The sequence below is a fragment of the Podarcis bocagei genome (assembly GCF_964188305.1).
Source record: "Podarcis bocagei genome assembly, chromosome: 7".
NCBI classification, from domain to species: Eukaryota; Metazoa; Chordata; class Lepidosauria; order Squamata; family Lacertidae; genus Podarcis; species Podarcis bocagei.
The window spans coordinates 10,463,697-10,487,453 of record NC_138132.1 but is presented as its reverse complement, the minus strand read 5'-3'; the positions used below and the strand labels follow the sequence as shown (position 1 = coordinate 10,487,453).

The window sequence follows — 23,757 nt, the reverse complement described above, 5'->3', positions numbered from 1 at the left end:
GAATTACATGAATTAAAAAAAGAAGAAAAAGAAAGACAAAAATAAAAATAAAAGAAAAAATACAAAATACAAAAAAGATAAAAAACACTTTAAAAAATACATCAGTCTTTCCATACCTTACAGGAGGATAGGTTAGGTTCCTTTGGGTTGGCAGAGTTTCTGTTCCCAACCTTTGTTCCCTCCTGGCTGGGAACAGCAGTACAGTGGTGCCTCGCAAGACAAAAAGAATCCGTTCTGTGATTCTCTTCGTCTAGCGGTTTTTTCGTCTTGCGAAGCAAGCCCATTGACGGATTAGCGGATCACAGCTATTAGCGCTATTAGCGGCTTTTAGCGGCTTAGCGGATCAGCTGATAAGCGGCTTAGCGGCTTAGAAAAAGGGGGGGGAGGAAAAAAAACCTGCAGGAACTCGCAAGACATTTTCGTCTTGCGAAGCAAGCCCATAGGAGATTCGTTTTGCGAAGCACCTCCAAAACGGTGCTAGCGAGTTTTCCGTCTTGCGAGGCATTCGTCTTGCGGGGCACCACTGTACAGTGGAACATCAGGTTACAGACACTTCAGCTTATAGACTCTGCTAACACAGAAATAGTATCTCGGGTTAAGAACTTTGCTTCAGGATGAGAACAGAAATCGTGCAGTGGTGGCAGCAGGAGGCCCCATTAGCTAAAGTGGTACCTCAGGTTAAGAACAGTTTCAGGTTAAGAACAGACCTCCAGAACAAATTAAGTTCCTAACCTGAGGTACCACTATATTGAGAAAAGTCGCCAGCAGAGGAGATGAACACCTAGTATTGCCAACTTTCGTCGCAGCCACTGCTGCTGTGCCTTTGACGGCAACTGTGATAAGCAGTGCCGACGCTTTATCTCCTTGTAAAAAGCTTTGCCCGTTTTCTGAACACTGCTGTGGCCTAGGCAGTTATCATTTTTCTGGCCAGTCAGCATACCCTCCTATACCACACCGGGGTAGCTGACCCTTGAGATGTTGTTGGCTGTCAGCTCCCGTCACCCGCAGCCAGCGTGGCTGAAGGTTTAGGGTGATGGAAACCTTAACTGCGGCAACATCCAAAAGGCTGGAGGTTACATATTTCGCGGGAAAGTTTCCATGGATGCCTTGGCTTCAGATCAAGATCCTTTGCAGCTTGTTCCATCGATAAATCCTGCTATGTGTGATGTCAGTGTCGTCTCCTGCTCTGCATAGATACAGTGGTACCTCGGGTTACATACGCTTCATGTTACACACTCCGCTAACCCAGAAATAGTGCTTCAGGTTAAGAACTTTGCTTCAGGATAAGAACAGAAATTGGGCTCCAGCGGCGCGGCGGCAGCAGGAGGCCCCATTAGCTAAAGTGGTGCTCCAGGTTAAGAACAGTTTCAGGTTAAGAACGGACCTCCAGAACGAATTAAGTACTTAACCCGAGGTACCACTGTACCAGAGGCTGGAAACAACAGGAGAGGAGAGCCCTCTTGTGCCCGGTTTCCAGGTTTCCTGCAGGTATCTGATGGAGAAAACGCAGGATAGCTCAGTTACTTAGGGCATGATGCTGATAATGCCAAGGTTGCAGGTTTGATCCCCGCATGGGACAGCGGCATATTCCTGCATCGCAGGGGGGTTGGACTACATGACCCTCGGGGTCCCTTCCAACTCTACAATTCTCTGATTCTATTATTCTTACCTCTGCCCCACTCCTGGCTTGTGGCACAGCTATTACAGGCACAAGACTTCAGTCAAGGAGGAGGAGGAATGCAGGGACAATCATGATAACGAGAGAAACGGTATGCATATCTATTGTCTCAGTCCTCCTTACAGTAGCTTGTGGGGCAGGGCGGTAAGTATTCCCATATTGCAAATGAGCAGCCCAAGGCTTTCAAAATGCCTTTCCCGAGGCCAGGCAAAGGCTTTTAAACCTCGCCTTCCCGGCTCTCAAAATTCAGGTTTCCCTTGAGCTATTATGCTACTCCGGCGCCCTTCAGCCAACCTGCTAGGGATGCGGGCACCGACTCTGGGGAAGTAAGACGAACTCTGCTCCTCTGAGACTGAAAGTGCGGCTAAGTCTCCTCTTTTGTCTAGTTTCATGTAAACACCAGCGGAGAGATTCCCAAGGGTGGGGTTGATACTCAGGGAGCCCTTCCTGTTAAGGAAATGCAGCTGAGAGGGATTTTATTTAAAGGGCAAAGTGTACCCAGAAAGGGTGCGGCCGGTGACCCAAACAACAGCTCAGCCCAGATGGCTAGCTCCTCTGTTCGGGTTGGGTTCTTGCCTTTCCCCCACCTCTTTTCCTTTTCTTCTTTTTGGTTTATACCTGTGGAAACGAGCTTGCAAAACGTTAATAAGGAGAGCGGGGAAAACAGAGGCAGGGCAGCAGGGCTGTTTACATAGAGCAGCGGTGGAGTTTGCTCCCCCAGGTGGCAGTGAGGGTCAACTCTGAGGCCTTTAAAAGGGTCTTGGACAAATTCACCAGGGTTAAGGCTGTCAGTGGCTGCTAACCACTATTGCTGCGCTATTGCTCTGTGGTGGCCAGAGTCAGTTTGCTCCTAAATGCCAGTTTCTGGAAACCACAGCAGCGGAGAGTTGCTCTTACGCCCGGGTCCTCTTGTGTGCTTCCCACGGATATCTGGCTGGCCGCTGGGAGAACAGGATTCTGCACCAGATGGCCTGATCCTGCACCGCTCGTCTTAGGCTCTAGCTCATGGGTTCTCAAACTGTTTTTTCTCTGGGCCACACTTTCAGAATGAAAATTTGCTCACTCCACTCCCCCCAAAATTTTATTGGTAAGGAATGCATTGGATAATAAAAAGAAAAGTGCGAAGGTTAGCTCTCCCCTTGATATGGATGGAAGAGGTACTAGTGACCTGTACAACACGCATATGGTTAAGGCGTTACCACTTACTTTGTGGCATCTAGCCAAGTTTATTTCCCCTCCCCACAAGCTGGATAGCTCAGCTGGTTGAGCATGAGACATGTAATCCCAGGGCTGTGGGTTCGAGCGCTGCGTTGGTTGAAAGATTCCGGTTCCTTGTGGTCCCTTCCAACTCTACAATTCTGTGATTCCAGTGCTTGAATGGGAACAGAACACAACTACTTCATAATATGACCATGGGGCGTGCAGATAGTATAAAACAAAGCAGCTGCGTAAGAACAGAAATCACTCGCAGAACTACCGTATTTTTCGCCCCATAAGACGCACTTTTCCCCCTCCAAAAATGAAGGGAAAATCTGGGTGCGTCTTATGGGGCGAATGCAGGCTTTCGCTGAAGCTTGAAGAGCGAGAGGGGTCGGTGCGCACCGACCCCTCTCGCTCTCCAGGCTTCAGGAAGATATCCGCCGCCCAGGCAGCCCTGTGGGAGGTCCCACAGGGTTGCCTAGGCTGCGGATAGCAGCCTGCTTCTCGGAGCGTCGGGCGCCCTTAAGGCAGGGTGCGCAAGGCTTGGGGCGGCAGCGGACTGCTTGCGCGCACCTAGAAGCTTGGGGCGTGCTGAGGTCAGCGCGCCCCAAGCTTCTGCATGCCGGCAAGCAGTCCGCTGCCGCCCCAAGCCTCCCGCACCCGGCAGGAGGTCCCGTCGGGTGCGCAAGGCTTGGGGCGGCAGCGGACTGCTTGCCGGCATGCAGAAGCTTGGGGCGCGCTGACCTCAGCACGCCCCAAGCTTCTGGATTAGCGCAGGGGTCCGCTAGCCCTGGGAGAGGCGCCGGCTCTCCCACGCTAGCGGAGACCTTGCCGGCACGCAGAAGCTTGGGGCGCGCTGAGCTCCGCACGCCCCAAGCTCCTGGTGTAGCGCAGCGCACCTGGGGGGGAAATAAAAATTTTTTCCTTCATTTCCCCCCCTAAAATCTAGGTGCGTCTTATGGGCCGGTGCGTCTTATGGGGCGAAAAATACGGTATTCCCTTGATTGCCCTTGAATCTCCCCGCCACACTTGTCATCCTCTCCGGCCCGCCACAGCGTGGTATGCCGCACCCTTTGAGAACCACCGCTCTAGCTTCTCCTCTTTTCTTGACACCATCCGCACTGGGAGATCTCTGCCACATCCCTTCCCCGTGGCCCCTGCACTTTTCTCCTGAACAGGCCACCACTAAGAGCAATGCCATGCGTTGGGCAGGTGGCCTTAACAACCCCTCAGCCGCCAGAAATCTATGGTGTGGGGGCACTCTCCCGCAGTGCTACACCTGTGGGGCTGCAAAAACCTTCCCTGTTGAATTTCCGCTTGTGCAGCTGCCAACAACACAGGGATCCTACTGGGGGGGGGGGCAGGGGCGGGGAAAGCAAAACAAAACTGGCACGCAGATTTGAAAAGGTGGTGCTTATCCACCCTGCAATTTAATTAACCGTGGTGGAACAGACTCACGCCTGCGATTCCTGGTGCCAGGTCTCTCTGGGCTTCCCCTAAGGCAGGGGTTGCCAACTCCCAAGAGACTGTGATCTACTAACAGAGTTGAAAACTGGCAGTGATCTACCCCCCTTTTGGGGGGTTCGGGTCAAAGTTGCTGAGCTTGTTTTAGGGAGGAGGAAAGCCCCATTTTGGGGGGGCTTCAGGTCGAAGTTGTTGAGCTTTTTGGGGGAGAGCCAGTGATCTACCAAGCAGGTGCGGGTGGCACTGTGGGTTAAACCACAGAGCCTAGCACTTGCTGATCAGAAGGTCGGCAGTTCGAATCCCCGCGACGGGGTGAGCTCTCATTGCTCAGTCCCTGCTCCTGCCAACCTAGCAGTTCGAAAGCACGTCAAAGTGCAAGTAGATAAATAGGTACCGCTCCAGCGGGAAGGTAAACGGCGTTTCCATACACAGCTCTGGTTCGCCAGAAGCGGCTTAGTCATGCTGGCCACATGACCCGGAAGCTGTACGCCGGCTCCCTCGGCCAATAAAGCAAGATGAGCACTGCAACCCCAGAGTCAGTCACGACTGGACCTAATGATCAGGGGTCCCTTTACCTTTTTACCCACTTTTGGGGGGTTTGGGTCAAAGTTGTTGAGCTTGTTTTAGGGAGGAGGAAAGCCCCGTTTTTTGGGGGGGTTTGGGTCAAAGTTGTTGAGCTTTTTTGGAGGGAACCAGTGATCTACCACAGACTTCCAGTGATCTACCAGTAGATCACGATCTACCTGTGGGACGTGGCTGCCCTAAGGCTCCGGTCACTGAGGCTAAACTGTGGCCTTCAGTCGGGATGGGCACATGCCACTAGGCTTTCTCTGCAGCGAGCAGGGGCGGCTGAGAGCGAAACTGGACTTTGCATGGGGGCGGGTGGAACAGATAAGATAAAACTTTTGTTTCCAGTTCTTTGGAGCATGAGAGAGCCTGGGAGAAAGTGGGGGCAGGGAGAGAGCGAGAGCGGGAGGGTGACTCTTCCAACAGGCTTTTGTGAGGTGTGGGCTGATGCCCGGGTCTTTGTGGGCGGCGGGGTGGGGTGGGGGCACGAGCGGGAACCGAGTGGCTCAGATGTGCCGTCATCCCTCTGGAATTTGAAACCTCCCGTGCTCAGCTAGAAAGAAAAATCGCCTGCGTTCTCCCTCCCACATCTCTTCTCTCAAAACCACTCTCCTTCCTTGAATGGCTAAGTTTCACTCTCATGCCGGCTATCCTCCCTGCCCCCTCCTGGGTGACCATTTCAAAATCACAGCTCAGCCCTGACTCACTCATCCTTTCCCTTGCCTCTGTCCTGCATCATCACATAATGAGTAAGCTCCCCAGACAGGTCCTTCTGACTGTGCCTTTGGAACAATTTCAGCATCTGTTTCCTCAGTTCGTATATATCAATATCTGATAAGGGGGATGATCCTCCCCAGCGGTACCTGCTTGGCTGGTAAAACAAGGGCCTTCTCTCCTGCTTTCGGCTCCGACGCAAGACTGTCTGAACCGCAGCTTACCAAGGATCTGTCCTGGAAAGAACTGGCTGCCCAAAACTTCGTCCTGCAATGCAATAGGAGATGTATAAAATCCCTGAACCTCACTGCTCACTCCCAGGATGGTGAAAATGGTTGGCATCCGTGCCCAGCTGGGGTCCACAAACAGAGACAGCTACTTGAATCGCTAGGAAGATCTGGAGGTCTTTATCTTGTTCTGCAACCCTTCCACCGCACCAAAGATTCCCCAGAGTAGCTGACAAATTATCAGTTTTAAGTACAGTGGTACCTCTGGTCACGAACGGAATTCGTTCCGGAGGTCCGTTCTTAACCTGAAACCGTTCTTAACCTGAGGTACCACTTTAGCTAATGGGGCCTCCCGCTGCTGGCGCACGATTTCTGTTCTCATCCTGAGGTAAAGTTCTTCACCTGAGGTACTACTTCTGGGTTAGCAGAGTTTGTAACCCGAGGTGTTTGTAACCCGAGGTACCACTGTATTCAGTTTGCCTCTGTATATCATAGAGCAGTGTTTCCCAAACTTTGGCTCTTTAGCTGTTTTTGGACTACAACTCCCATCATCCCTAGCTAGCAGGACCAGTGGCCATGGATGATGGGAATTGTAGTCCGAGAACAGCTAAAGAGCCAAAGTTGGGGAAAAGTTTTTCTCCCTCTGTCATAATGCTAGAACTCGTGGACGTTCAGTGGAAGATACCAGATGGATAAAAGGAAGTCCTCCTTCATGTGGCGCATAGTGAAAACTCTGGAACTCTCTGCCACAGGAAGAAGTGATGACCACCAACTTGGGTAGCTTTAAAGGACGCCTGGACAAATTTGTGCAGGATAAGACCATCAGTGGCTGCTAGCCATGCTCTGCCTCCACAGCTGGAAGCAGTTACTGGAAACGGCAGGGTGGGATGAGATGTCCTGTTTACAGGTTTCCCACAGACATCGGATTCATACCTGACAGGTGCTCAGCATGACTTGGGCACGCCCAGCGTCCCAGGGTTTTGTGTGACCGAGCGCTGTGACACATACCCATTTTTCAGACTGGGACACAGAGGGGAATCGCCTGGCAGAAAACGATGGTGAAATAGCATGCCATGCCTACCGCAAGAGCGACAGCTTGCGCAACCAACTCTTCCTCTTTTAATAGTGCCTTGCGATGCCAGTCACATAGGCGGGGTGCTCGCTGAAAAACGATGAGTGATGATGAGGAGAAAGGGTTAAAAAAATGACTGCAGTTATTCACCAAAATTTCACTCCTGCACATTGGTCGGGGCAGGTGATAGTTTCACTTGTGGGCACTTCCTGTGGACATACCATTTTTTAAATTAATTTTTGCAAGTCAATTCCCCCCATTAAACTTAATCTTTACATATGAATTCCAGATTCCAAATTTGTTAGACATTTCTCTTTATCTTCCTGCCTTTTTCTGCTGTTCCTGATCCCATCCAATCCCATTTATATACTGCATTCTAATAAATCAGAATTCTTCTAATTTCAAATATTCTTCTGTTTCAAATATTACCAATTTTCTGCTGCTGTTCATATTCCAAGTTACTGTGGACATACGACTTGCGGGCCTCCTGTTCTGCCAACAACAGAAGACAGACCATCTCTGGCCTAGCTGGGCAGAGGCAGTGCAAGGCTCCTCTCCACCTGCCCTTCATCGATTGGACACATTTTAGGGGACCCCAGGCTAGGTTCCTTGTGGTTCCTTGAAAACCTCAGCCCTGCTCTCTGAAGGAGTGTCTCCACCCCATCGTTCAGTGAACCCCCATCGTTCACTGAAATCAGTACCGAGGGCCTTCTGGTGGTTCCCTCACTGCAAGAAGTGAGGCTACAGGGAACCAGGCAGAGGGCCTTCTCAGTAGTGGCACCCGCCCTGTGGAACGCCCTCCCGTAAGATGCCAAGGAAATAAACAACTACAGTCATACCTCTTGTTACGTTCGGTTCAGGTTATGTCTTTTCAGGTTGCGTCCCGCGGCGACACGGAGGTACCTCAGGTTAAGAACTTAATTCATTCTGGAGGTCCGTTCTTAACCTGAAACTGTTCTTAACCTGAGGTACCACTTTAGCTAATGGGGCCTCCTGTTGCCGCTGCGCAATTTCTGTTCTCATCCTGAAGCAAAGTTCTTAACCCGAGGTACTATTTCTGGGTTAATGGAGTCTGTAACCTGAAGCGTCTGTAACCTGAAGTGTCTGTAACTTGAAGTGTCTGTAACCTGAGGTACCACTGTACCTGAAAGAGTTACTTCAGGGTTTCACCACTCGCGCATGCACAGACGCTCAAAATGACATCACACGCATGCGCAGAAGCAGCGAATCACGACACGCGCAGACGCGGGTTGCGTTCTGCTCATGTTGTGAATGGGGGTCTGGAACGGATCCTGTTCGCAACCAGAGGTACCACTGTATCTGACTTTTAGAAGACATCTGAAGGCAGCCCTGTTTGGGGAAGTTTTTAATGTCTGGTGTCTTATTGTATTTTTAATATTTTGTTGGAAGCCGCCCAGAGTGGCTGGGGAAACCCAGCCAGATGGACAGGGTGTAAATAATAAATTGTTGTTGTTGTTGTTATCACTGCACGGCTGGGCTGTGGCCAAGACGTCTGTGAGAGATTCTTTCTGCTGGGTGGGAGTGGATGAGTGGGCTTGATCAAATTGCATCTTCTCTCTCTCCCTGCTTTTTATGATCCTCTGATTTCATATTCTGGATGTGTGGCTGTCATATTCCCCCGCAGTCATAGGCATTTCTAAGCTCGGAACAGTCTAATCCTTTAAGCCTCCCCGAGTAAGAGAAAACATTTCCTCCTTATCACCATCTTCCCACGTCTTCTCTCTCTTTCGTTTTCTTGCTTCCTCCCCACGCTCTTAAAACACAGCCTTGGCAAACCCAGTGCCCCCCAGATGTTTCGAAGCTGCCCTCCAAAACATCAGGAGAGTGCCAGGTGGACCAAGCCTGCTCCAAGGGAGGGAGGGCAACCCCGATCTTGCAGCCTCGCTTCCTCCTCTTTGTACCCGCGCCAGGAAGTTGCAGATTCTCTCCTTCCCCTCCTGGATTTCGGCATCCTTGGCTGCACCCAGCTCCTTGCCAGCAGGGCCGGCGTCGAAAGGATTCCTTTGGAAACCTGCTCCTCAGCTTGAAAATAGTAATTTCGAGCCGCCGCGAGAGAAATCCACGCGCCGGCACTTGCTCCAAGCTGGCCCATGCATAATGGATGGGGCTGTGGGTAATTATGGGTCGTCCCAGGAGAGCCAAGGAGGGGATCAGTTAGTGGATGAACACGCCAAGCTGGCAGCGAAAAGATGGCACGCGGAGGTCTGCCTTTCACCTCTCAATCTCGCACCTCTGGTGCTTTTGCCTCCCGACACGAAGGGAAGGCGACAGATGGCCTTGGCTGGGAAGGAAGGAGTTGGCCGCAGTTGCCCTGGATCTGGGACGGCGGGGGCAGAGAAGCCTGCGACTCTCCAGCTGTTGCGGAACTACAACTCCCATAAGCCTCAGCTGTCGGTTGGAGCTGATGGGAGTTGGAGTCCAGCCGTGCCTGGAAGGGCAAAGGTTCCCCAGCCCAGGTCTAGAAGGAATGAGATTTACCGTATTTTTTTGCACCATAGGGCGCACCGGACCATAGGGTGCACCTAGTTTTGGGAGGCGGAAAACAAGAAAAAATTATTCTGAACCCCAGAAGCCAGAACAGCAAGAGGGATCTGGCTTCTGGGATACCGTGTGGCTGTTCTGGCTTCTGGGGTAACCCCGCCAAGCCTCTTCAGGGCAGCGGGATGAAGGCTCCCCCTGCCCAAAGAGGCTGCGCAGGGCTAAAGCAGAAGCCAGGACAGACGCGTCGCTGAAGGGGCACTGCGCCTTCTCTCTCTCTGTGCAGCGGCCCTCCTTCACAGGAGAGGTGCTGCGCAGAGAGGGAGAAGGCGCAGTGCCCTTCAGCGAAGCTGGAGAAGGAACAGAAGGAGACCCTTCTGTTCCTCCTCGGGCTTCGCTGGACAGGCGCGTCGCTGCGATGCGGGAGGAGGAACAGAAGGAGTCCCTTCTGTTCCTCCTCCGGCTTCGCATGACAGGCGCGTCGTTCAAGGGGCGCTGCGCCTTCTCTCTCTCTCTGCGCAGCGCCTCTCCTTCACAGGAGAGGCGCTGTGCAGAGAGGGAGAGGGCGCAGCGCCCCTTCAGCGAAGCTGGAGAAGGAACAGAAGGAGACCCTTCTATTCCTCCTCCAGCTTCCAGGACAGGCGCGTCGCCGCGAAGCCAAGGAGCCTGCATTCGCTCCATAGGACGCACACACATTTCCCCTTCATTTTTGGAGGGGAAAAAGTGCGTCCTATAGAGCGAAAAATACGGTATTTTTTTTTAAAATCTGCAAGCTGCCTTATGTTCCTGGCAGGGAAAATGGCGGGGTAGAAATAAATATATAATAACAACAATAATATACAGTATCAAGGGTGGGGAAGCCTTTTCTGCCTGAGGGCCATGTTAGCCTCCTGGGGGCCACATTCCAGAAGAGCAAAACTGGGTGGAGCAACAGGTTATCATTGCTATTTCGTCCATTTATATCCTACCCTTCCTTCTGAAGGCAGCCACATAGAAGAGTCTTGAACTGAAGACAAGAGGTTTCTGCATGCAACCATGCATTCCTCTCTCCACCCAGGCAATGAAGAGTATTTATCGCCATCCAAAGATACCTGGATAGCTCACTTGGTTAGAGCACGGCGCTAATAATGCCAAGGTTGCAGGTTCAATCCCGGCATGGGACATCTGCATATTCCTGCATTGCAAGAGTTTGGACTAGATAACCCTCAGGGTCCCTTCCAACTCTACAATTCTATGATTCTGTGATTCTATACATCCCAAGCAGACAAAGCACTGGAGGGAAATGTGGGGCAGGGCCTCTGAGGAGTTTGGCTTAGGGATGCCCAAACTTTTTTCAAAGAGGGCCAGATTTGATGAAGTGAACATGTGTGAGGGCCGACCAAGGTTGTTGTGCTTTTTCTTAGGATTTTACCCCAGGACAGATACTGCCACGGGGGCCGGATTAGGCCCCCAAAACGGACTTTGGACATGCCTGGCCTAGGGAGTACAGTGGTACCTCAGGTTACAGACGCTTGAGGTTACAGACTCCGCTAACCCAGAAATAGTACCTTGGGTTAAGAACTTTGCTTCAGGATGAGAACAGAAATTGCGCAGTGGTGGCAGGGTGGCAACGGGAGGCCCCATTAGCTAAAGTGGTAAGAACAGTTTCAGGTTAAGAACGGACCTCCAGAACGAATTACGTTCTTAACCAGAGGTGCCACTGTATTTTGAGAGCCAAGCGGAGAGGTTTGCAGGGCCATATTTCACCAATACACCTAAGGTTCCTCACCCCTCCTTTAATTAGTGCTGAAGACTGCCAACTTTTCCCCTTGCCTCTGCTCCTGCGCCTGTGAGTGCCACTTGATCCGCTGGCTTTTGAAGTGATTCTGCCGATCGTCCTGCCGTGAAAAGCTTTGCTTTCAGGTTTCTGCACTTTGGGATGCTATTAAAGGCACAGCAGCAAGATGGGTCAGGGCTTTTTTTTTTTTTAAAGCCTGCTGTCGACTCTAATTTCATTTAAAAGTGCTCCTCATGCGTTGCCTCATTATCCCTATGTACATTATTCTAACAGCTCTGTGAAGTAGTAGTTATTATCCTCATAATGCAGAAGGGAGCCGACGCCGATTTTGTGCAAGGCCGCCCAGTGAGAGAATGCACGAAGTCTGAACCAGAAGGAGAGAAACATACATAAAAATTGAGCCCCAGGTAGCCAGGACAAACGTTCTAGTCCTGATGAAGTTTCCACTGCAAGGGAGAGGACAGGAGCACACTTTCTCTGTGGGTTGAGAGTGTGTATGTGTGTTTTGCTGCCTTGCCTTTCCTGATGGGCCTTGCGCAAGCTTCTGGCATGTGATGGGCAGAGCCGGGATGCCCTGTGCCATGAAAAGCCCCAGAGCGTCTGACGGCAGTGACAAACGACAGGGGTTGTCGCCTTCTTAAGCAGGCGGAAATTGAGCAGTGGGCGCTTTGCCTGGCAAGGAAAAGTGATGCAAGCACACACAAACACACATGCCTTCATTTGCTTCATTTCTCCCTGGCAGACCAGTAAAAAGGTGCGGTCGCAGAGACCCAACACATAAGAACATAACCTATGGTGAGTCAGGCCAATGCCCCATCTCAGACGCGGGTGGCACTGCGGTCTAAACCACCGAGCCTCTTGGACTTGCTGATCGGAAGGTCAGTGGTTCGAATCTCCAAGATGGGGTGAGGTCCCGTTGCTCTGTCCCAGCTCCTTCCAACCTAGCAGTCTGAAAGCACACCAGTGCAAGTAGATAAATAGGTACCACTGCAGCAGGAAGGTAAACGGCGTTTCCGTGTGCTCTGGCTTCCGTCACGGTGTCCCTTTGCGCCAGAAGCGGTTTAGTCATGCTGGGCACATGACCTGGAAATGCTGTCTGTGGACAAACACCAGCTCCCTTGGCCTGAAAGCGAGATGAGCACCGCAACCCCATAGTCGCCTTTGACTGGACTTAACCATCCAGGGGTCCTTTATTTTTTTACCCATCTCAGTCAGTATTGTCTGCCCTGACTGGCAGCGACTGTCCATGCTTTCAGGCATAAAGGTAAAGGGACCCCTGACCATTAGGTCCAGTCGTGACCGACTCTGGGGTTGCTGCGCTCATCTCGCTTTACTGGCTGAGGGAGCCGGCGTACAGCTTCCGGGTCATGTGGCCAGCATGACTTAAGCCGCTTCTGGCGAAACAGAGCAGTGCATGGAAATATGGTTTACCTTCCCGCCGGAGCGGTACCTATTTATCTACTTGCACTTTGACGTGCTTTCAAACTGCTAGGATGGCAGGAGCAGGGACTGAGCAACGGGAGCTCACCCAGTCACAGGGATTCGAACCACCGACCTTCTGATCGGCAAGCCCTAGGCTCTGTGGTTTAACCCACAGTGCCACAGGCATGGACACCCCTATTTTCATGGGAGAAAAGTTGGAGGGTATGCTTTTTACCCAGACTCTGTAGAAAAGCAAAGTGTGTTTGTGTACGCATGTGCGGTTGGGCGGGTGGGAGAACAGCGCAAAGGGTTGTTTGAATACTCTCTTGAAATCGTAAACGCCCCTACTGGCCACAAAGGTCAGTGACCTTAGCTTAACCACTGGACCTCATTCTTTATTTTTTTTTCATAACGGGCCTGTAACCCAGAAACTTCCCATGCACCTCTACACACACACACACACACACAGAGAGAGAGAGAGAGAGAGAGAGAGAGAGAGAGGGAGGGAGGGAGGGAGAGAGACTCACACTCACACACTGTAGCCATCAGGCCTCGCTCTCTTCAAAGCGCTGAGGAGAGATGAAAGGCAAAATCCCGGCATTCATCCCCTCTCAGGGCTGCCTTCACCTTTATGCTTAAAACATCAATTGTGTGCCGAAGAAAAGCTGCGCATTACAGGCCGTATGAATTATGCACGCTGAGCTCATTCGCCTCCATACATCTCTATTTTGCATAATTTATATCGCTCCTTGCTAACCGCGGCGAAAGGAAGGCAACCTGGCTAGCGGGAATCCTGACCTGCGCCTTCCGAGATTTCGTCGGCGGTTCACCCCTACGCTTCCGAGTGTTGAGGGCTAGAAACTTGGCGGGTAAATATTGATTGCTTGCAGCCATTTGTTGCGCCGCAAACAATTCAGGGCGGGAGTGGCAGATGTATATTTGCTGAAAACTACGATGGCTGAGATTCTCCTGGTGCCGATGTGCCCGATTTTGCACAGGGCAGTTGTGCGATGGATGACGCCGGCCTGAACGTTTTTGCTTTAGCTGTTTTGTTTGTGCTTTTACTTGGCGTCTTATCTCGTGACCCGCCCTGAGATCTTGCGATGAGGACGGTGCATAAATCTAATAAGTAATAGGATAATAAATAACAGTGCAGCCCTCTCTAATCAATAGATTGCCATCCCTAGAACTAGACTTGGGTCTTGGAGGAGCATCTTGTGTGTTCCCTCCCATGGCCGGGGATTCCAACTTGGAAGAATGCTTTGCCCTCATCCTTTCCCAAACGTCCAGTCCCTGAAACTGCAGCAGGATGGGTGCGGTGGGGGCACCAGGGGAGAGCAGAAACCGGGCTGCTTGCTTTCCCTCTGTGGTGTGAATCACAGTCCATTCAACCTTCCTATCTGCCAGTACAAACCCCCTGCAATTGCTAATCTGCAGCGTAGAATTAAGGTGCCACCTAGTGGTGGAAGATTGGAGAGTAAGAGAAATAATAATAATAATAAACACGATGTAGAATCCCGGCCGGTTAAAGCCCTGTTCTAGGTTTACACGAAAACATAAAAAGAGCCTGATGGATCAGGCCTGCAGCCCATATAATCCAGCATCCTATTCTCACGTGGGATCACCCAGGGAAATCTGCAAGCTTGCCCTGAGCCCAGGAGAGACCCATCCCTCCTGCGATTTCCACTGGTATTCGGAAGCTTTGCTTCCTCTGGCTGTGGAAGCAGAGCACAGCCATTGCATCTGGCAGCCACTGAGAGCCCTCTCCTCTATGAGGTGCAGGGCTGTGTGTTTATAAGACCAATGAGACTCTTCATCTCAGGGCTGTGGGTACAAGGCCCACGTTGGCCAGAAAGATCCCTGCATTGCAGAGGGTTGGACCAAATGACCCTCATGCTTCCTTCCAGCTCTACGATTCTACTATCACAATTCAGCAGAAACAATAACAGGTCTTGCGGCACCTTAAAGATTTAGACATGTGTTGGGGGCATGGTGGTTTGCGGACTAGAATCCATATCATCTATAGTGGTACCTCTTGATGCGAACGGGATCTGTTCTGGAGCCCCGTTCGTATCCTGAAGCAAACGTAACACGCGACTGTGCTTCTACATGTGGCGTTTCACCGCTTCCACGCATGCGTATGACGTCATTTTGAGCCTCTGCGCATGCGCGAATGGCGAATCCCGAAAGTAACGCGTTCAATTACTTCTGGGTCACCGCAGAGCGCAACCCAAAAATGCTCAACCTGAAGTGTATTCATCCTGAGGTATGACTGTATTGCAAGAATTGTTATCTTTGGATGAGAGGAATATATACAGTGGTACCTCTGGTTACGTACTTAATTCGTTCTGAAGGTCTGTTCTTAACCTGAAACTGTTCTTAACCTGAAAGACCACTTTAGCTAATGGAGCCTCCTGCTGCCGCCCCACCGCCACCACACGATTTCTGTTCTCATCCTGAAGCAAAGTTCTTAACCCGAGGTACTATTTCTGGGTTAGCAGAGTCTGTAACCTGAAGCGTTTGTAAACTGAAGCATATGTAACCTGAAGCATATGTAACCTGAGGTACCACTGTATAGGCACATGGGCAGAGGTGGGGATCCTCTGTCTTTCCAGATGTTGCAGAGCTCCAGCTTCCTCGCAGGCTCAGTTTAGCGTAGCCAATGGCCAGGAATGATGAGAGGGTTATGAAATGCCATTAAATGAAAAAATTACAGGCCAGGAACTAAATTACGGCTTAAAACCTGTGCAAAATCAGCACGGTGACCATTTGCAGCATCAGTAATTGGAGACCACACATTCATCCTGGCATTTGTTGAGTAGATTTGACCCCTGTAGTGGAAGCAGAAAACCACTGTGTCCGTTCACAGCCAAACAGGCTCGAGTGTGCGTCTGCAAAACCCAGCTCTCTGAAAACCTCAGAGTTCCTTTTCTAGCCACAGTTGTTTGGAGGGGAGGCTTGAAAACAGGCGAGCCCCACTTGGCCAGCTGAAATCTCAGAAGCAGCAGTTGCTGAAAGAGACTTCCAATAACCAGAGGCCTTGCCCCATCCCCATGTTTGTAGGAAACTGTGAAAAGGAAAGAAAACCATGCTTGAAGAAAATGTTCCATTTAACATTTGTTTAAAAAACCGAGGCATTTTTGTTGGGGATTGTAGGGAAAGACCTGCCAAAAAAGCTGGAAAACATCTTCATGTATGCGACAACGGCCGCGAGAGTTCTGGTAGCACAAGGATGGAAGACTGAAGAAACCCCAACTAAAGAAGCATGGCAAGAAAAAGTGATGGACTATGCAGAACTGGCAAAACTGACATATAAGCTGTGGGACAAGGATAACTGTGACTTTAAGGATGAATGGGAACCCTTTACAAAGTATCTGAAGACGCAACAAAGCGAACTGGACTCCTTGGCAGTTTTTGAATAAACAGCACAAACTTTTTATTGATAATAATCAGCTAAATAGTTTGAGGATCTATACAACTTTGTAACATGCAGAAAACAGCAGTCTCAGAGAAACCAAAGACTGGAACTGAGGGAAGTCGGGGGGCGGGGGCGGGTGGGTTCTGTGTGGGAGGAGGAGGGAGGAAAAATGGGGGGGGGAACAAGGATGATATGTTCTTGGATAATATGTCTTGTTTTAATTTTGAATAAAAATTAAAAAAAACCCATGCAAATGCGCTCTCTCTCCTTTTTTTTTTTTGCATAAGTTATACAGTTGTTGGGCCATCGCCCTCAGGCCTGCTTTTAAAAATGTGTTTTGGTGCCAGCTCCATGCAGTTCTGGTAGCACAGTTCTGAATGTTTTTTCCTTCCACTTCCAAGTTAGTAATGGTATTAAATTTTTGTCTTTTCTTCATCTGCCACGCCAACAATTTCCCGCATTTATTTGCCGGTTCAAAAGTCCTTTGTCTCCTTTGTTTAATTTTCCATTCAATTTCCTGATTCATCATCTTCATGTATTGCACTTGATGTAACTTTATTTCTCTCAGAATCTCTTGTGTTGGGTTTCAATCTCAGTTTTTTCTCGCCCTCTTTTATTTTATCCAGAATTTTTTCTTTTTTCGCGTTTTGAACTCTCTTCTTTAGTGAATTCTGTTGGATCAGAAACCCCCTCATAACTGCTTTACTTGCATCCCAGATTACTCTTTTTTCCACAGTAGTATTCAAATTTATCTCGAAATAGTCTCTCAGGGTTTTTTTCATAAGTTATACAGGTTGCTGAATTCACCTTTTCGTGTTGCACAGTTTGGATTACCTTAGTGCAGGATTTTTGATTTTTTTTAAAAAAAGAATGATTTTCATCTGTGAGAGCTGCTTGGTGGAATTGGGTGACTCCAGGTACAGATGACAGTTGTGGGGCCATCACCCTCAGGCCTGCTTTTAAAAATGTGTTTTGGTGCCAGCTCCACGCAGACTTATCCTTTGACCTGGGAAGGAGCCCAGGAGGGGGGAAGCTGCAGCCCTCTTGATGTTGTTGGACTACAACTCCCATCAATCCTAAGAACATAAGAAGATCCCTGCTGGATCAGACTAGTGGCCTGGCGGAATCTGGAGAGCTACAGCTTCTCTGCCCCTGGGTGCCACAGCGGTGGATTTTCTGAATGTTTGAGGAGGGTTTTGATGTCTTGCGTACGTCAGAAATGGGGAACTTGTAGCCTGCCACATTTTGCGGAACTACAACTTCCTTCACCTGTCATGGCTGGATGTAGATGAGTGGTGGGAGGCACCAGCTGGAAACCCCCAGGGGAACCCCCGGGAGAAGAAGGCCCAGAGCCAGTTTTTGACGGCGGGATGGCAGTGTCTGGTCAAAGGGTGCAGACTGGGAGGAGGAGCTGCCCGAAGCTGAAGAGGGAACAGGGTTTCGTGAGCAGGAAGAGACTGGGGCAGAGAGCAGTGCAGAATCAGAGGTGGGAGAGGAAGAAGGCCAGGAGACAGAGTTGAGTCCGGCTGCTGGAGAATCCAGGGAGTCCCTCTGTCCTGCTTCAGCCAGCTCCCCTCCCGCCTGATCTCCCAGAACATGCAGAGAAAAGAAGAGGGCAGAGCAAAGAGAGGCAAGACGATGGAGCCTTAGGCTGTTGGGGAAGGAACCAGGGAAAGGAACCTTGGAGAGGAGTGGGAAGGTAGGGACCTTTAGTCCTCAGAGCTGCCTCATTGGGGCAAGACCTACTGGGAAGAGTTGCTGGGATCATTCTTCTTCTTTGGTGATCTCTCGTAACCGAGTAAGATTGTCTTCCATAAACACAGTTAAAACAGTGAGTCCGTAAGTGGCTGTGGAGGCCAATTCTGGATCCACACGTCCTTCCACAGTGGGGACATAGGTTTCCGGGCGGGAGTTGATCACAGTGTGGATTTGCCAAGCGTGCCTTCCCCTTAACTCGTTTCTCCCTTTCGTCCTGAGTTTGAGCGTCTTCAAAACCCACGACACCTTTGGTAAAGGCTGTTCTCCAATTAGAGCGCTCGCAGGCCAGTGTTTCCCAGTTGTCTGTGTTTATCCTACTTTTTTTTAGATTTGCCTTGAGAGAGTCTTTAAACCTCTTTTGTTGACCTCCAGCATTATACTTTCCATTTGTAAGTTCGGAGTAGAGTAGCTGCTTTGGGAGACGATCATCAGGCATCCGCACAACATGACCCTGCACTGTTTTGGTTTCTTTGAATAAAGAGTTAACTTCAATGACACTGGGTATTTTTTTCCCTGACATACGACTGACTCTGGCTCCAGACATCACCCCTGATCTTGGCCATGCCACCCAACAACACCTACAGGAACGAAGCGCCCCCACTCCTGAAGCAGCCTGATGCGCAACACATGTTCACATGGGCCTCTGATTCACAGTGTTTCTTTCTTTCTTTCTTTCTTTCTTTCTTTCTTTCTTTCTTTCTTTCTTTCTTTCTTTCTTTCTTTCTTTCTTTCTTCCAGATAAGCCCAACATGGAAGGGGCAGGCACCACAGGGGGGATCATTGGTGGCCTCATTGCGGCCATCGTGGCCGTAGCCGTGGTGGCCACTGGCATCCTAATCTGCCGCCAGCAGCAGAAGAACCGGATGGATCGCGAGGAGGATGAGTGAGTGGCTCAGTTTGCTCAAGGCTAAGGGCCAGGATTCCAGATAGAGTGCAGGGGGCCAGGGAGGTGGGCAACAGGGCATGGCAAGAAAGGGATAACCTCTCCTCCTCCTCCGGCCACAGTTGGTCTGGGTTCAGATTGGGCAGGTGAAGTGTCGCTGGTGACAAATGCCGCAGGCTCGTACAACTCTAACTGAAACAAATGAAAATGGTTTAGTTCATTAATAATCATCATCATCATCATATTTATTTATTTATTTATTTATTTATTTATTTATTTAGACATACATGCAGCTTTCCTACAAAATATTAAAATACAATGATTCATCAAACATTAAAAGCTTCCCTAAGCAGGGCTGCCTTCAGAGGTCTTCTAAAAGTCTGGTGGTTGTTGCTCTCTTTGACATCTGGTGGGAGGGCGTTCCACAGGGCAGGTGCCACTACTGAGAAGGCCCTCTGCATGGTTCCCTGTAACCTGGCTTCTCGCAGTGAGGGAACCGCCAGAAGGCCCCAACAGAGAATCAATATGGTGGGTCTACAATGCAGGAACAGCGATCCAAATTTCTAGGCGATTGGCTTAGCCTTTGCCAACCTGGTGGCTTCCAGATGTTTTGCGGTCCAAAACATCTGGAAGCCACCAGGTTGGTGATGGATGTAATTATTTCGGCACTTTTCCCGTCTGCATTGTTTGCCTAGGTCCCTTGCTATTCCTTTATCATGGGCCTACCATTTTGATTCTCTATCGCAGGGGCTCTCTGGCCTGCCAGATGTTGTTGGACTTCAGCTGCCACCAGCCATTGACCATTGTCCAGTGCTGGGTGGGCTGTTTTGGGAGACACAGGTCAGCAACATCTGGAGAACCAGAGGTTGGGTATCAACAAACCCTTTAAATCTGGCCTACCATCTTTTGAGTAGGTGGCCCTTTTCACTGGCATCTCTTTACCCATTGGGGTGCAAATCTGAACTCATGATTAACACCCACTACCTAGAGCAGTGGTATTCAACCTTTCTGAGTCCATGGCTCCCTTGACCCACCTAAAGCACATTATCTCCAGCCAGCCAGCTAGCCCTGGTAGTCAGTAGTTTGGCAGTTTACATCCTCACCTGACCGTCTTCCTTCCTGCCGCCTTTGCAGCCAGGAAGGACCACCTGCCTACAAGCCGCCCCCACCCTGCCAGTTGTCTGACGAAACAGAACCGGTAAGTATCTGTGGCTTGAAGTAGCCAGGATATGCTCCTGACACACGGGGTTATTTTTTCAGTCTCTTGGACTGGTTTTTGGGGGGACAAAATTATAACAGTGTCCCCATGCGAATTGCAGATCCCAGGTGATAACTTCTAGGGCAGAGCTGGGGCCCGGGACGAAAGTGGGTAGGACCTGTACCAAAGGGAGATGGAGTCAAATCCTTCCCAGCTCAGCTGTCAAACTCACTGGGTGCCATTGGGCAAGGGAGGCTCTGTCTATTTGACCCTGGTGTTAATGATGGCTCACATTTCCCTGTATCTACAAATGGTCCTTCACCACCCCTGGCCCTACCTGCCAACTGCATGAGGTACTTTAGGCTAATAGACGTTGGCTGATCCAACATAGACCCCAACATAGACCTGCCCCCAAAGAGCTTCAGGGCGAAGTGGGGTGTGCTGCCTGGGACTGATAGGAATTGCAGCACAGAAGGAGGATGCCCAGTTGTTGAAGACTGCCCAAAACGATGTCCTACCTACCTCAATGGCCTCTAGGCATCCTGAGCCACAGAAGCTGCCTTTGTAGCTGGAGTTGGCCAAGGTCCCTCCCAGGTGTGGTGGGAAATGGCCAGAGAATGCAGGGAGCAGAGCTTGCAGAACTCAGCAGAAGCTACCTGGCAATGTCGTCCTTGGCGCTGGCCAAGCCACCCCTGCACAGGCAAGACCCGTCCCTCGCATGCTTAGCAATCATCAGCCTACTAATTTCCAGGGCTGTTTGTACTCTGTGCTGAAAGAGGATGCTGTTAATCATCATCATCATCATCTCCCATCTGACTGGGTTAGAAGAATAATAATAATCCTTGAAGTGAGAAAAGCTGGGTTTTAATGTACCTGTTCACTGTTGAAGTGTGTGCAATATCTGTTGCTTTTTGCTTATTCCCTTCTGTTTCTGCTCTTCCTGGGGCCAGGCCAAGAGCTCAGTGGAGCAATGCATGTTCTCTCTGTCGCTGGAAGCCTTATTTACTCCCTCTGGCTGCTCTTGTGCTCAGATCCTGCTTCTGGGCTTGCCACCTGACTGGCCACAGTGGTAACAGGATGCTGGATTCAGTGGGCCTCTGACCTAACCCAGCAGGGCTTCTTAGGCTGTGATTTCAGCAGGCGTTGCCCACTCTCGGGCAAAGCTCTCTTTGCAAACCATAAGGCCTAGCAACTTGCTTTTTAGAAAATAAAAACCAGAACGCTGGGAGTCTCCAATGAACGTTGGCTCCCAGAGCAAATATCTGTGCGGTGCTTGCATGAAATGGCAGGATACGCATGGCCCTGCCATGGCTGGCTGAGGACGAAGAGACGCCGGAGGCTTTGGTGAAGCTTTTGGGCAGGGTTGCTTGCAGCAGTTTCTTCCTGCAGTTGGATAGGAGGTGGCTGGCTGAGTCTTAAGAAGCTCTTCAGAAAGGCAAAGGCGACCAGGGATGGATGGGGAGGGAACTACCTGCAATTCTGTGTGTGCTGGCGGCTCTCTCCCTCTCTGGCTGAGAGTATCCTGGAATTTATTCTGACTCTGGGAAGGGAGCTTTTTCTCTCTCTTGGCTTCCTCCGGCAGTTCAGGCTGCCCCCTCCCGTCTTCATCCCCCATCTCTGGTTTATTCCAGGTTCCCACTCCCAGTGAGGCTGAGAGTATCCCGCTCAAAGCACCCTTTTATGAACCCAGCACCACAGACGATCTCTTTGGCGGGGTCGCTGCCACCGCAATGGAGGTGAGGGGGAGCCCGTGCCAAGGAGTTTTCTCTAGGGAAGAGCCCGCGTTGAGCACAAGGGGTGCAATCAAGGAGACTGAGCCCTCTGAAACCAGATCCGCTCTGACACCCTGAGATTCAGCTTCTCGGGTTTGCCTTGGAGAGAAAACCTAGCCTGTTAAGTTGTGGGTGAACATATCAGACGACACAGCAATTCTTCAAACAGCTCTTGTTTATTCACAGGCCAGAACAGAACTGAACTGAAGGGTTCAGTCAGCCTGCTTATATAGAGCTCCAGTACAACGTAACTGTAACAATTTTCTAAAGCTATCCAATCACTGAACGTCACTTTCGATCCCTTATTTGCATAACTATCTACAGTATCCCCCTGCTGGCCCAGGGTGAGAACTTCAGTACATAACATAGCCCATGCTGGCCCCAGGGCCCCATGTGGAAGATCTGTATAACAAACACACACAACTCCCAGGATGTATCCTGCCCATCTGCGATCGCGCCTCTCAGAGCGTGGGATTTGGTTGGCGAGTGCACACCAGAGAATCCTGAGACTCATGGCTTCCTTTTTGTTTTTAAAGTCCTCAAAGTTTCTAGTCCTTATGGCTGCAAAACGTAGCAATTAATTTGCAAACTTGTGGGCAAGGCTTGGTGAGTTTTCTACAATGTAGAAAGGGGGACCAAGCAAGATGAGTAGGGAGCAGAGGGCAAGGGGCTGCTTCAGCACCCCTCCTTTGCTACACACTTTTGCAGACACAAAAGCATTACACTGCCTATAATCTGAGGTTGTGCTTCTGGATTCTCAGCAGCATTGCTTAGGATCCTGGCGTTTGCCTCTTGGATTGCACGGTGCTTCATAGTGCTCGTCAAAACAGATCTGCCCTTCAGACTAGCTGCTCCCACAAACGGTGACCTGTCTTTCCAACACAACTGGGCGAGCTGCAGATATGTTTGTTTGCCAGGTACTCTTTAGAATCAAGAGGGACGTGGGTGGTGCTGGGATTTAAACCACAGAGCCTAGGGCTTGCTGATCAGAAGGTCGGCGGTTTGAATCCCCGCAACGGGGTAAGCTCCCGTTGTTTGGTCCCAGCTCCTGCCCACCTAGCAGTTCGAAAGCATGTCAAAGTGCAAGTAGATACATAGGCAGGAAGGTAAACAGTGTTTCCGTGCACTGCTCTGATTCGCCAGAAGCGGCTTAGTCATGCTGGCCACATGACCCAGAAGCTGTCTGTGGACAAACGCCTGCTCCCTCGGTCTATAGAGCGAGATGAGCGCCGCAACCCCAGAGTCATCCGCAACTGGACCTAACGGTCAGGGGTGCCTTTATTTTACCTTCAGAATCAATATACTAATTCTGTGCACACCAACAGGCAACACAGAGGGCCGGCTCAACCATTGGGCAATGTCAAATGTCCACCTCAGACAGCTGAATTGTGGTGTTTTGAAGGGGCCATGAACTGTTATTTATTTTATTATTGTATTAAATCCCAAAATATCTTGGTGAGCTTTGGAGACCTTGACTTGTGAGGGAGGGGCAGCATTTGTTGCTCTGCCTCAGGCAGCAAAATGTCTTGGGCCAGCCCTGATTACAAGAAAGAACAAGAAATAGGTGCAACATAGTCTGTGACACAAGTCCCTTGTGGCATGGCTCCTTAGGGTGCGTGTTTATCCAGCCCCCACAGCTTTAGCTAGGGCCCTCCTAGTCTGGGGCTCGGGCCTGGCCACGTTAGCTGAGCTCAGCACAGAGAGAGCATGCAATGTCGACCCCTGTGAATGACAGCCAGGATGATGCCCCTGGGTTGGCCTGGCCTGGCCACCATCACACCATACATTTAAAGAGCTATGATACCACTTTAAACTGTTATGGCTTCCCCCAAAGAATTCTGGGAGCTGTAGTTTGTTAAAGGTCCTGAGAGTAGTTAGGAGACCTTTCCCCCCATCACATATAGGTACTTCCCAGAGTTCCCTTTGCAGAGGGATTGATTGCCAAATCACCCTGGGAATTGCAGCTCTGGGAGGGGAATAGGGGGTCTCCTAGCAACGCTCAGCACCCTTAGCGAACTACAGCTCCCAGAATTCCATGAGGGAAGCCATAACATGGTCATCAGGCCCTGGCTTGGTCATCAGAGCAGCATGGTCTCCACTTCAGTCGA

At 50.4% G+C, this 23,757-nt stretch overlaps 1 protein-coding gene across 2 annotated transcripts in view; it reads left to right on the top strand.

Moving 5' to 3' along the window:
- NECTIN2 (nectin cell adhesion molecule 2) overlaps nucleotides 1–23,757 on the top strand; it is a 101,289-nt gene that overhangs the window by 74,490 nt on the left and 3,042 nt on the right. The window contains exons 6-8 of one of the 2 annotated variants that reach the window (XM_081200451.1): nucleotides 18,535–18,679; nucleotides 19,814–19,877; nucleotides 21,509–21,613. In XM_081200451.1, the coding sequence (XP_081056577.1) occupies nucleotides 18,535–18,679; nucleotides 19,814–19,877; nucleotides 21,509–21,613 (314 nt within the window). The remainder of the gene's footprint in view (nucleotides 1–18,534; nucleotides 18,680–19,813; nucleotides 19,878–21,508; nucleotides 21,614–23,757) is intronic. The other variant, XM_081200453.1, reaches the window with a different exon arrangement.